Source organism: Fulmarus glacialis, unplaced genomic scaffold (assembly GCF_000690835.1).
Source record: "Fulmarus glacialis isolate BGI_N327 unplaced genomic scaffold, ASM69083v1 scaffold10951, whole genome shotgun sequence".
NCBI classification, from domain to species: Eukaryota; Metazoa; Chordata; class Aves; order Procellariiformes; family Procellariidae; genus Fulmarus; species Fulmarus glacialis.
The window spans coordinates 9,136-22,516 of record NW_009194704.1 but is presented as its reverse complement, the minus strand read 5'-3'; the positions used below and the strand labels follow the sequence as shown (position 1 = coordinate 22,516).

The following is a 13,381-nucleotide window of genomic DNA, read 5'->3' as shown; positions in this document are numbered from 1 at the left end:
CTGTTAAAACAGGTGGGGACAACTGGTATTGACTCATAGATGAGGAGGCCAGAAGTTTGGCATGGTAGCAGTGAAGACAGAACATTACAGCTTCTAAATATTGTGGTTTTGTTCACAGCAAACTGAGCTCCGTCAATGACGAATATATAAAGAACAGAGAAGAGTATGAAGAGGCTCAGGATGCGATTGTTAAGGAAATCATTAACATTGCTTCAGGTGAATATGTCAATGTTGATGCGTATCACAGTCTGGAATGCTGGAAGGACTTGCAGTTACTTTGTAGGTCCTTCTATTGAGAAGAACCCGTAACATTCCTCAAAGAACTAGTGTGAAAAATGAGATTTGGCTTTTGGACAGTTGTTGAAAGTTTGAAATATATTGTCTTCTATGGTCAGACCCTTTCCTGGCATTGCTACAAATGTGCAGTGATGGGGTGTGTGCAAATGCTGATCCTGTAAAAAGAAAAAGAAAATTCACATAAAGGCCACGTCTATCATCCACCTACCTCCCTGGCTCTGGGCATCTCCACCCAAATGGCAGACTAAGTAGAAGCCGGAAGAGGTAAAGGACAACAGAGAACTGAGGGAGTGGGACCTGAGGTCTGTGAAGGATGATGAAGAAAGAACGTTGGTATGCAATATAAGACCAAGTTAGTCATCGCTTATATGGTACAACAAAAAATTATTGTTTTCCTAATTAATTTCCATATGTTTTTGCTCCAAGATTGCCTACTTACAGGGCATTCTTTACTGTCCTTCGCTAAAAGAAGAGGAGACATGGAGGTATTTGGGCTGGAGGATTCTGTAAATGTTGCCTCTCCCAAAGGCACTAGATCCAGCAGGACAAATCTTAGCTCTTTGAAAGAGAAGTGGAAGGTGAAAGCACTAATGAATATTAAGCTAAGGGTAAATGTAGTAAAGATAAAAAAACACTTTTTAAGCTGATACATTAATATATGTGAGCGTGTATTAAGTTGCGGTGGAAATCTTCATAAGCTTTGACCTGTTGCCATGATAAGGAATTTGCCAGTATATTGCAAAATCAGTAGCTTGTTAGATTTTTTTGTTTTTTTGGTATTTTGGTAGTTTTCAAGTGGTGGTCTTTTGTGTGTAGCATGCTAAGGTTTGTATATTTATGTGGAAAGCTAATTGGGTATTATATAGTGGGATTAGCTTCAATATGTCATCTATAAATATCTAGTATGTTTAATAAAGTCTTTTGCTGCTGCTTAAAGCTTCTGTGGTGTGCAGTCATAGACTTACAAGTGTATATGTGTATTTAAAAAGCATTTTTCTTCCCCAAGTGGAGCAATTTAATGAAAAAGACTGAATTATGTGTGTAATTCTTGAAAGAAAGTGACTTAAAGTCCTCTTAATGATCTATACCTAGCCAATTCAAGGGATGATGTTAGAACAGTAAATGCACTTTGTACAGGTAGGACTCTTTCTGCAGGTCACTGCTCACCTCTTCTGACACATGCATCCCATTTGCTGGTGTTAGATGGTTTACCTATGTAGACTCCTTTCCCTCGTGCCTTTCACTGAAAAAACTGAACACCGAAACTTAAAAACTGGTACTGTGGTTGCTGGTCCATCTAGTCTAGATGTCTGGTATCACAAGCACTGTATCTTACAGACCTCTCCATACCATCATTCACGTAAACATAAATGGTTGCTGTGTCTGAATTGTCAGTGCTGTGTCTCTTGTCTTTGTTTGCATGAGTGTCGACATTCAGTGTACTACTGAGGAAGGGAACTTACTGGATTTCCAGCCATCTTGCCATTGTGAGCGTTTGCCTTCCCATACTAAGATAAGCTGTTTCTCGTTGTCTGGTGTTAAGGCAAAATAATCCACATGGCCTCACCTCTTCCTTTTCTTAATCTGAAGAGGTCCCCTTTGTAGTCAAAGCATGGAAACTTTAGGATTACATCTTAGACTCTCACAGAAGGTGACTGCTATCTTGAACAAAATCTACTTGTAATGCAGATGAATTAATTTTATGGGCTCGATATAGGCCTTAAAATATCTTTTCAGCAAGAACAAAATAATTTCTAACTGTGTTGAATTTGTGCATCTCTCTAATCAAAAACAGGTTATGCAGAACCGATACAGACGATGAATGATGTGATAGCTCAATTAGATGCAATTGTCAGTTTTGCTCATGTGTCAAACGGAGCACCAGTGCCGTATGTCCGTCCTGTCATTCTGGAAAAGGGACAAGGAAGGATTGTGCTGAAAGGTGCCAGGCATCCTTGCATCGAAGTGCAAGATGAGGTGGCCTTCATCCCCAATGACATTACATTTGAGAAGGGCAAGCAGATGTTCCACATTATTACTGGTAAATGTTTCTGTTCTCTTTTTCATTTGTTATTTATGTTTTAAATGTCTGGAGTATTTCCAGTAATGTTGTCTTTAAAAAAACAAACCAACAACAAGCAAACAAACCAACAACCCAGTAAAACTCTGTCAAAACAATTTCTCTAATCAACAAAGTGTGAGCAGCTAGCCAGTTATTCATCTTTCTGTATAGCTCTGGAAAAGAAGGGAGGGTATTTGTAAGCTATTGTTTACTGTACTAAGAAAGTGAAGTGTCCACAATGTTCTTGTGAAATATTTCCTATGATAGTGGATATTCTACATGTTTATGCATATACAGACATATTTCTCATCTTCCAAACTAGTAGTCATGAAATTAGTTGTTGTGATTATAGTTATAGTGCACTGTTTGGAGAAGGTGATCACTGATTTAGAAATAGTCATTTGGGAAGGAGAGAGAGGCTGCTAGGCCAGTAGGAAATAAGAAATTAGTCCTTCCTTAATGCGTGTATTCTTTGCCTTAGTGAATGTAATTCCACAAGCCAGGAAACCTCAGGAGCTGGAGAACCTGAACCTGCTTAGGTGATTCCACTAGGCATCAATTGTACTGTAGCCATGTAGGCACCTTCTGTAGGCAAGATTTTAAGCAGCCTCTTTGTTAATGTTTTCTTTGTTTAGTATTAAAGTCAATTTTAAATGCAAAACATGTTTCTAACTGTACCCTTTTTTCCCCTGTTCTCTGGTGTAATTAAGATAATTTTACTACACAGGAAAACATTTTTAGTGTTTATACATTTAATTGAATTTTAATTTCCATCCAGATGTCCTTGACATACATTCTGAGTAGCAAAGATCTGAAATTAGAGAATGATTAAGGAACACTTCTAGCATAATCAAAAAGAAAAACTAAAAATCTGAATAAATGCATGGTAACACGCTTGTTTTTCTAGTTAGCAAAAGTGTAAAATTGTTTTTAATGATCAGTTTTCTGGAAAATACTTTTTATTTTGTTTGTACTTCAGTTAATTTTAACTTATTAATGTCTGGTTTTGCTGATTCAGAATCCCTTTAGATTGTAATTTAAACCACCCGTTAGTTTGTACCCGGTCTGTAACTAAGCTATTGCATTTTTACAGACAAATTGTAATTGTTGTTTGAGGTGAAAACAAATTATTTTCATTCTTAAGCAGCGATACTGATGACTTTTAAATTAAAGCTTATTAGTTTTAGGTATGGACATGTGTTTTAGATGACTGCTTATACTTCTGAGAAGTCCCAAAACTTATGAAGGCCCCTAACACTCTCCGATCACCTTTATCTTGAAAAAGCAGCATTCAGTAAGACATACAAGCAAGCCTTATTAGCAGTGGAGCTACTTGTTGCACCTGTTAGACAAGTCTGCTACTCTTTTCTGGCAAGAGAGTAGTAAGTTTAAATGTTCTTTGTTTTGATTTAGAACATTTTCTCCTTTAAAAGAACTGTTGAATTGTAAAAGATGATGGCTTTTTAATTCTCTTGCAAAATTTCTTCTTTAGGCCCTAACATGGGGGGAAAATCAACCTACATCCGACAGACAGGGGTGATTGTTCTTATGGCCCAAATTGGGTGTTTTGTACCATGCGACTCTGCAGAAATAACCATTGTGGATTGTATCCTGGCTCGGGTGGGAGCTGGAGACAGTCAGCTGAAAGGTGTGTCTACTTTCATGGCTGAAATGTTAGAAACTGCTTCAATCCTTAGGTAAGTCCTGTGCTTATTTGATTTTGTTGGTTGGGGTTGATGGGAAAGGAGGTACTCTAAGAAAGATGCATTTAAGATTTCCTTTTATGTAGGATTCAGTGGAGGATCTCAAGCCCTTTCTAGCAGGCTCATAATTTCTTGAAGTAGCCTTCTGTTTATTTCGGTGGTCATATAGAGATCATAGGAGGCCAAAGTCTAAATGGGACAAAGAAACTAATTTGGAATGATCTGTGTGACATTGTGTGTGCACTTTATTTGTATGTGGTTATGTAAATAGGAAAGGTCTTTTGCCTCTTTTATGCTATGCTCTTGCCTCTACAACATAACTTGTGGTACTCCAATATCCAGAGTTCATGCTGTTCTCAAATGTTATAAAATGCTCTTGTGTTTTTAGGACAGCATCTGAAAACTCCCTGATAATCATTGATGAGCTGGGAAGAGGAACTTCTACCTACGATGGCTTTGGCTTAGCATGGGCGATTTCAGAATACATTGCTAGCAAAATCTGTGCTTTCTGTATGTTTGCTACACATTTTCATGAACTGACAGCTCTTGCTGATCAAGTGCCAACAGTAAATAACCTACATGTTACCGCTCTGACCAGCGATGACACACTGACGATGCTTTATCGTGTCAAGGAAGGTAAGACTGTGTAAACGGTAACAGGGTAAACTTTATTTCGCCCTGAGAGAGGAAGAAATCTTAATGGAAAAAAACATTAAAAAAATTTCATGTCATACTCCAAGCTTAGGGTTTGTGATAGACATGTTTTTCTCTGTCCATAGAGAGTGTGTATGGCAGGAGCTCTGTCCATGTGTCAACACAGTTGGTGATGTTGATGATGATTATTTGTTAAGACTTCTAGGTTATATCTGCCACTCAAGTCGATACTTTGAGGTCGGTCCCTTTTTGTTTTTTAAAGAGTAGAGAGAGAGGTTCCAAAAGGTTATTTTCTATTTTCCTTAATCAACCATTTGAACCTGCTGATAGAAAGGACTTCTGTTCCTTAAACTGTTCTTTTAAAAGAATGAGTGCAACTTTTATGTGCTGACAGTTTTTAATAATGTCTGTTTCATTGTAATAAGGCTTAGTTGTTGAAGAAAGATGTTGCCCAATTTATGCAGTAGTTTGATATAGGAAAAATTGTATGTTTAGTTTTTAGCAAATGACATCATAATAAAACAACAAATAGCCTGTTTGTTAGTGTAAGATAAGTCAGAGTATTTAATTAAAATCCTTTAGTGGATCCAGTTATTCCTTTTGGTATTAAATTAGGCAATTTTTAATTGGGCATAAATTTAATCTGTTAACCACAATAAGCGGTTCCTCATGCTTCTCTATATCCCCAATCATTTGTTCTTGCTCCCTCCAGCAGGAGCCTATATTTATGCTAAATAAAGCAGGGCTGTGTGACTGTGGCTTGCAAGGTGTGGTCATCTGTGGCATTCTAATTTAGTTGTGAACTCTACAATGATTTTGTTGTTCCCATAAGAGCATTTCAGTCAGGTCACCAAGCTCTGGACTGAGATTTTGATTTAAAATGTGGGCAGAGTACTGTTAGGTTATGTTTTCACTTAAAAATACCTCTTAATTTTCCTTTTCTGAGCTCCACAATGAGGGAATGAATTAGATGACACTCAGATGGATAGAACGTGGTTACTATAGAACACTGTGGCTATGCTGGATCTGATCAAAAACTTGCCTTGTGCAGTGGTTTTGTCTCAAATAAGGAATAACTATTTGAGGCTATTATCTTTACTAAAACAATTACTAAGTATCATCCATCCTTGTTAAGGCTAAGGACGTAGTCCTCATCACATATCTCAAGTCCTGGAGACTGATGTTTACGTATATCTTTTTAGTTTAGGATTTAATCTTACAAGCAGAATTGCTGAACTTCGTTTCTCATTTTAAAAGCTGTTTTGTTATGTTGACACAATACCAAATACTTGCTTTCGCTTGCCTAGTTCATGCTAATAACTGCTTTTCATGATCAGGCCATATTCAGTATGCATTATCCTGGAACTCTCCCTAATGTTTTCTGATTTCCTTAGCCAGTTTAGGACTTTTCAGTTCATTCCTTCTGGCATATATTCTTCTGAAATGAATCTAATATGCTGTCCAATTATTAAATTTTACTGTTATGCTTTTAAAGATAATTTTTATAATCTTCACAGGCTATCACCATACTACTAAGTGTCTTTAGATGATTGGTAAATGTGTTTTTTATTATATCCTGATCTGAACCTCACTCAAGTAGTACCATGCTGGTTTTACTCCTATGACTATTGACTGTTTCTTACTCATTTCTTCTGGTTTTAAATCCATGAAATTACTTTATTTCTTGCCCTTTGATTACTTGTATAACCACTTCTAATTTTGTATTCCCCTATGGCTATAGTCTTGCAATTAGGTTTCGGGTACTTTTCTGTGAAGCTAGGAGACTGCTCTGAACAAGGGGAATCAAAGCATGACCGGAGTACTGCTCTCCTCTGGCTTTACTGAGAGTCTACTTAAAGCTGGTTAGAATATCTCCGGCTGCCACGGTCTTGTTTGTTTTAACTCTGTGTCCTTGTCTTTTGAGATCTTTATTCCTTAGTAATGGCTTCTGTTCTCCTCTCTGTTCATGAGCTTTTCCTAGGCAATGCCCAGGCTTTGCTTCTGAATATTAGTCCGAAGTGCTGTGGCCCTGGTACCCAGCCTGTCCCAGCAGAGAGGCAGTGTCTGTGGTTCTTCCGTAGTTTGCTGTTTTGCATCTTCTCCAGCACGTGTTGGGCTCCTTCCACCAAGTGAAGGTTCAGAGCCTTCTGAATGCCTTGCTCAAATCCATGCTTAAAATACAACTTAGTGTGGCATGGGAACTGAAGACAAGTGTGGTCATAAATTGCTGCAAGCGTACATTGAAACTGAGTGTTTTCAATGCAGCAAGAGCTGTGATGTACAGTATCTTCAAACAAGCCATCTTTATTTAGGTGCCTTATTTTGAGTACTTAAGTTGGCGAGGGAAGTAATATACACTAAATCTAAACCTTCTACCTTCTAAATTCTTTGGAATAGCAACTCTTACGGTAAGAACCCCTAATATTCTGCAGATAGTTGGGTGAATTCTTTCTTCAAACCACTCCCCCTTTTTAAAAATTTTTTAACCTGTATTAACTCACCTGTTCTGGTCTTGGTGAAAACTCCAGAAGCCTGGTTTCATATTTTTCTTCAATCAGTTTTGACATTTTTAGTCATACACCTTTTGTACATGCAGTGTCTTTTCATTTGATCCATTTTATTGGAACTGCTATTGAGCATAGAGGCACAATAGTTTGTATCTGTCTACTTAAATCTCTGTCAGATGAGATACAACATTATGAAATCTTCACCTTAAAATACCTGGTCTCAAAATGGATGTCTTTCACATAAGTTTTTGCATTTAGTGTTGTGCCCTTTCCCTTTTGGAAGAATTATGTTGTTCAGGCAAGGATGTGAGTATAGGCAGCTTGGATACAGTTGTGTTTTGAAATAAATAATAGGTTTCATGTCATTTGAAATGTATAACTAAATCTGAAATGCATGATAAGGAACTTTTATACAGTATTTTCATCCTTGTCTTCATGCTTCAAGAGTGTGACAGAATCACTGGAAGAAGAGACACAGAAAGTACTGTTCTCCAGGCCTCTGAGTTAGCTTTGTATCTGGGGAGGTGTGTGTTCTTAATATAAAATCAAGAAGACTAATTTCTGCTTAAAAATCTTAATTTCCTTTAAGAAACCTGAGAGATTACAAGGTTAATAAAACAGAATCTAAATGCTAAGTTTTCCTTCACCTATTCTTCAGTTACTCACTATTTAAGAGATGATTAGTTAAGTATCATTTTACATGTGTAATTCATTTATTCATAACTCCTTGCTGGAGACCAGAATTAAAATGATGTAGTAATGTTTGTGGGTGGCCAATCGGAATTATGGTAATGTAAACAAATGGAGTTGACAGATTGTATCAGAGGGCTTTTGATATTGAAGTGAATATTATTTTATGTAACTTTGTATAATTGACATATTTTGAGCAATTTTCTTTCTCAACCAAATGTTATAAACAATGTATTAATTTAAATAAGTGTAAAGTTAAAGTTGAAAGGTTTTGATATAATTAAAGACAGCTCCCGGCGACTGAGGAGTTATGTGTACTGATGCAAAGGAAGAGGAGGATGATTGAGAATGCAGCATTTCTAATATTTATATATAGATATATACACACACATATATATGTATTCATAAATATAGAAAAATGTGAGAGAAATACATTAAAAAATGATGCGAATTACTGTATTCTACAGACTGTGCTGAAGAACTTTAATAAAAAACATTATTCAATTTCATTCAGATACTAGAGGGAAATTCTTTTTGCCTGAAGAGTTTTCCCTTTGTTCCTGAAGCACTTTTGGAGCTCTGTAATTACTGCTCTAAGAGAGCTTAAATAAGAGCATATTCTTTAGTCTGTGTTATCGTGTAAAGTCCAAAAGGTAAATCAGAAAATGTTGGGAGAAGCCAATGATGTCACGCACTTAATTCTTCAGAACAGAGAACTATTACAAGCTTGTTCATATAATCTCTGTGTAGCCATATTACCTCTTGAGAATTCTTTACTGTTTTTTTTTTTTCCCCCTCTGCATCCAGGTGTTTGTGACCAGAGTTTTGGAATACATGTAGCAGAGTTGGCGGCTTTCCCAAAACATGTGATAGAAAGTGCAAGAGAGAAAGCATTGGAGCTGGAGGAGTTTCAAAACATTGGCAAGTCCCAGGAATCTGAAGGAGAACCACCAGCCAAGAAATTGTACAGAGAAAGAGAGGTTTGTTATCAGAAATGCTTTTTAAAATTTGTTTAGCTGGAATAGCCCAAGCAAAATAGTTCAAGGATTCAGATTCCCCCAAAGCTTGAGGATAATTAACCATAATCTCATTTTTCCATAACAAAATGTTTTAGCTATGAAGTTCATTAGGAGTTGAAGAGATGTTCAAGGATAGTGGGTTTTAGTTTAGATTCATTTCAAGTTAACATAGGCAAGAATTTTATCTAAAACCATAGTGATGAGAATGAAACTAATTTTTTTTCTTAAAGAATAATGATCAGCAGTTAGTATGATTGGCATACAACTGGAGTCATACAAGGGACCATGTCTCTAGCTGTCCTGTGGGGTTTTCTTTATGCCATGAAGCAAGCCAGAATTTTGTGTTCATCACTTTTGTTGGCTACTTAGTTTGTATGCAGTCTTTCTTGGGACTTAAGGTACAGCTTTTGTTTTAATTGTTGCTTAGATTATTCTTGGCTCTGCAGGTGGGTTGCACCTGGTTTTGCTCCCCCTTATTTGAGGGCTTATTAGTGCAGATTTCTTGAAGCTCAACATGAACATGTTCAGATCTGTTCACATCAGAGAAAAGCTGAGTACACAGCTTTCTCCTTTGTGCCCTTCCATGTCCCATTAATAAGAACATGTCTCACAAGCCAGTCATATTAAAGGACACGGCAGTTTGGACCTGGAATGTCTGATTTACAGACGTCATAAAGTTCTTCCCATTTCACGTGATAATTTTAGCTTGGTTTTCTCTACTCAACTGAGAAGTAAAATGCTCTTGGCTTTGCACAGGCTTCAAGCACAAGTTGAGGAAACTCATATCTCAGCATAGATCTGATCATGTCTTCACTGCATAATACAGTTGTGTAAAACCGTTTGAGTTAACTGTTTTTTCTCTTCTCCCTTCACTTTCTCTTAAAAGAAGCTTCATTAGCAGGTCGTGTAAAGGAAGACAATAGCTTACAGGAAGCTTTTTCAGAATAGCCTGTGTCATATTGTTGCTGGATTAAGAGTCCTTACAGTGACATCTGTTGCAGCCTCCTAGGAAATCCTCCTGCTGCCTTATGATTTGCAGTGTTTTTTGCCAATAGGTCCTCCTTGCTGCATGCGCATAAATCTGCTTACAGATTGTAGTTCTGTGTCCCAGCAGTTAGCCTGAAACTTTGCAGTCTTGTAACTTATTTATCTCCTCCTATCCATCAGTAGCAATCTTGGTAATACTCCAGTACATGAAAGCCTTGAAGCGTTAGTCCATATCCAAAGCACTTTCTACATTTAAAAAGCCTTTGCTCTAGACAGAGGCTGTTACCTGTTAATTTTATTTTCAGTTTCAGAGGTCTACTGCATTTGTTCCTGGCTCAGTAAGTGGATCTGATGATGTGGATGAACGATCTCTGGTTTGTCCTACCTTTTAGTGCCAGGAGGTTCCCCCTCCAACTACCTCAGTTGCTCCACTATTGCCTTTCCTTTGCCAGCTTGCTAGGTATCACGGTGACGTATTTTTCAGATTAGTTGGATCTGGCTGTGTGGTCTTAAGTTAGTTTAAATTAAATTGACATGGCAAACACTTCTGACAAATACAGCATCATCTTTTATTCTTGGATATTTCAGTAATACATAATATTTCAGAAACTCTCGGCAATAGAATGGCATAGCTCTAGATGTCTCACACAGGCAATTTGTCTGCCTTCGTTAACATCATGGTTAGAAGGAAAAGCGTGCTGTTACATTTCCAAGTCCTTTGGAGATTTCTGCACTGAAAGCACGCTGCGTTAGTCCTAGATGATAAAACAAAACTAAGAAAACTTTGTAGTAGAGTTTTAAAATGCAGAATGCAGAGGATTAGACAAAATTCTGTATTCTACGCAAATTGTTTCTAGTACAGGGATCCTGAATACTGTTCATTGAAAGGTTTGTTCTTGCTATTCAATTCAGATTGTTTAGAAGTTTCACTTTGCCTGTTTGTGTAAAAGCATATGCATAAAGCTTAATTATCATCTGTTCTCCTTGGTGACGGCCACTCTCCAGTTGCTTGGTTACAATTTTTTCTTTCCTTTTGCCTATTGAAACATTGGGTTTGATTTACAATTCCTCCAAAAAGGGACTAGTTTGGGTAATATGGCCACTCTGATGCTATTATTGCTAGCAGTCCTCACCTAATGTGGTTGCACACTGGAATTAAATGTGGAACACATGTAGGCGCTCTCAATGTTAAATATCGTATTTCTGCTGATCAACTGATGCTTTTTGCTCATGGATTGAAAGGGGAAAGTACTCCTGATACCAGTATAACTGGATTGTTCTGGTTTTGAGACCATGACAGCAAGTGCAAAAACAACGGTGGTTTTAGCCTGCAAAAAGTTTCTGGTGCTGAATAATCCTTTGTATCTTTGGCAGATTTGGAAAGATCCTACTTGCAATCTAAACATCCTTTCTGTTTTCTTTTTCTTCTACTCCCTCCGTTTCAGGAAGGTGAAAAGATAATTCAGGATTTTCTTTGTCAAGTGAAAGCATTGCCCCTGACAGATATGTCAGAAGAAGACATCAAAATCAAGCTGAAACAGCTGAGAAATGATGTGTTGGCAAAGAACAACAGTTTTGTGAATGAAATCATTTCCCGAACGAAAGTTACATCATAAAAGGTGTCAGAACAGGATACAGCTCTTGAAGTGTGTTTTACATTGCAAGAATTATCATTTTCTTGTCTTGTAGCTTTTATACTTTAAGATACTTGTACTGATTTATGTAGGCTTTTTTTTCTTGGATTGTAATTATTTTGTAAAAGATTCTGAGCACATTCTGTGCCAGATTCCCGCTTCAGTTGTGATCATTGTGTAGTTTTAGAAGTTTTCAATAAAATGCTTTTTCAGTAGTGAAAGAATTATTGACTGTACAAACAAAATGCGTAATATTTTGCCAGAAAAGTGTGCTAGAAAGTGTAACAACTCACATGGCATATAGCTGCCACAGCCTTGAAAAGCAACAGGGCATACCCAAAATCTTTGTCCTATACCATGATTCTTTTTTATATGATGCAATTACATTAATTAATTCAGCGAAGTTTTAGTAACGCTATATTAGTGCTCCATTGGAAAAAAGTATCTAATCTAAGTGATTTGTCATAAAACTTTTGCATGTGTACCTGCGTGGAGTTGGGGTGGGGAGGGCGGATTTTTTTTGTTTGCTGTGTGGAGGAAATGCTCGAGTCAAATATACTACGGCCCTGCTCTTCATGCCTGGGTGGTGGTAACTCTTGCATTTTTGGGTGGTTTTGTAATGCAAGCAGAGACTGGGATGAAGTTTAACACTTTAACTGGAACTTCTGAGTTGGTTATGATTTGTGAGGTCTGTCTACGAAGAAAGAACGCATTGATTTTTTTGCAATGTACTTGCATTGGGACATTTTGAAAGCGTGCAGATACAGGTTTATATTCTCCTTGAAATTTAGCATTTTAAATTGTAGCTCTAGAACACTTTACCTATATTTAAAATTGTCAGTGTTGAAAGATTAATGGGAAAAGGTGTTTATTACATGAGATATAGGAATAAAATCATGCTGAAGATGCCATGCAAACTCTTGTTTTGTGAACGGAAGACTCGTGTCTTGTGTTCAGAGATTGCATCAGTGGGTGTGTGCTGGGGACAGCAGTGCTGCTGTTAAAGCTGTGCTATAGCGCTGCGTCAGGGATTAATGTGTTGCAGTGGTCTGCATTTAAATGTTCCAACAATAGTCATAAAAGAGGTGTGGTGTTCAGCTTGCTGTTGGATAGCACTTGTTTGTAGTTAGACTAGAACTTGGACATCCTAGGCATACTACTCAACAGAAGAAAATAAAGGCTTGTTTGAGAGGTTTGGGTTGTGCATAACAGCTTTTTGGTCTTTAAATTAGAATGCATTCTACTTATAAAGACAAAAACAGACTTGCATTTACTAACAGCACAGTCAATACATGTATTCAGTAGCTGTGTCTGGAAAAGTGTGTAAATGGAAAAATCTGTTACACAAAGTAATGAAAAATATAGCCGGTTTTGCAAATTCAATTGGTTCAAGCACAAGCTATCCAAAAATACAGAATTACACATAAAATAGACAATGTGAATCAATTTAGTGGATCAAATACTGCAATGACACACAATTTGTATTGGATCAAACTGCTTTAACTGTTGCTAGAAACAGGCAGTTCTTGTAAGGGACTGGAATGGCTGGTACTTACAGCCTCTTCCTACGTATGCTGAGGTGTCTGTGGTCTGATCAAAGATGCCCCTTGCTTGGTCTCCTGTCCCCTGTGGGAACAGGCATAAAACCATCGGTGGTTTTCTCTTCCAGGAACTTCTGTTTTCCCCTTGACCCAGTGTGAACTTTCAGTGTGTACAGCACTCCTAGCCAAGGAATTCCTCACGGAGCTGCCACCTGCAAGTGGGACCACTTCTTTGCTTTGAACCCGATTCCTAGTTTGATTCAGTGCCTCTTGTTTTTATTATTTAA

At 37.4% G+C, this 13,381-nt stretch overlaps 1 protein-coding gene across 1 annotated transcript in view; it reads left to right on the top strand.

Moving 5' to 3' along the window:
• The window catches only part of MSH2 (mutS homolog 2), a gene marked incomplete at its 5' end in the record, with an annotated part of 52,230 nt that extends 40,527 nt beyond the window's left edge, over window positions 1-11,703 (top strand). Inside the window, 6 exons of the mRNA XM_009587856.1 lie at window positions 119-216; window positions 2,093-2,338; window positions 3,852-4,056; window positions 4,451-4,698; window positions 8,721-8,893; window positions 11,365-11,703. Of these exons, the coding sequence (XP_009586151.1) occupies window positions 119-216; window positions 2,093-2,338; window positions 3,852-4,056; window positions 4,451-4,698; window positions 8,721-8,893; window positions 11,365-11,535 (1,141 nt within the window). The remainder of the gene's footprint in view (window positions 1-118; window positions 217-2,092; window positions 2,339-3,851; window positions 4,057-4,450; window positions 4,699-8,720; window positions 8,894-11,364) is intronic.
• Between the last annotated feature and the right edge of the window lie 1,678 nt (window positions 11,704-13,381).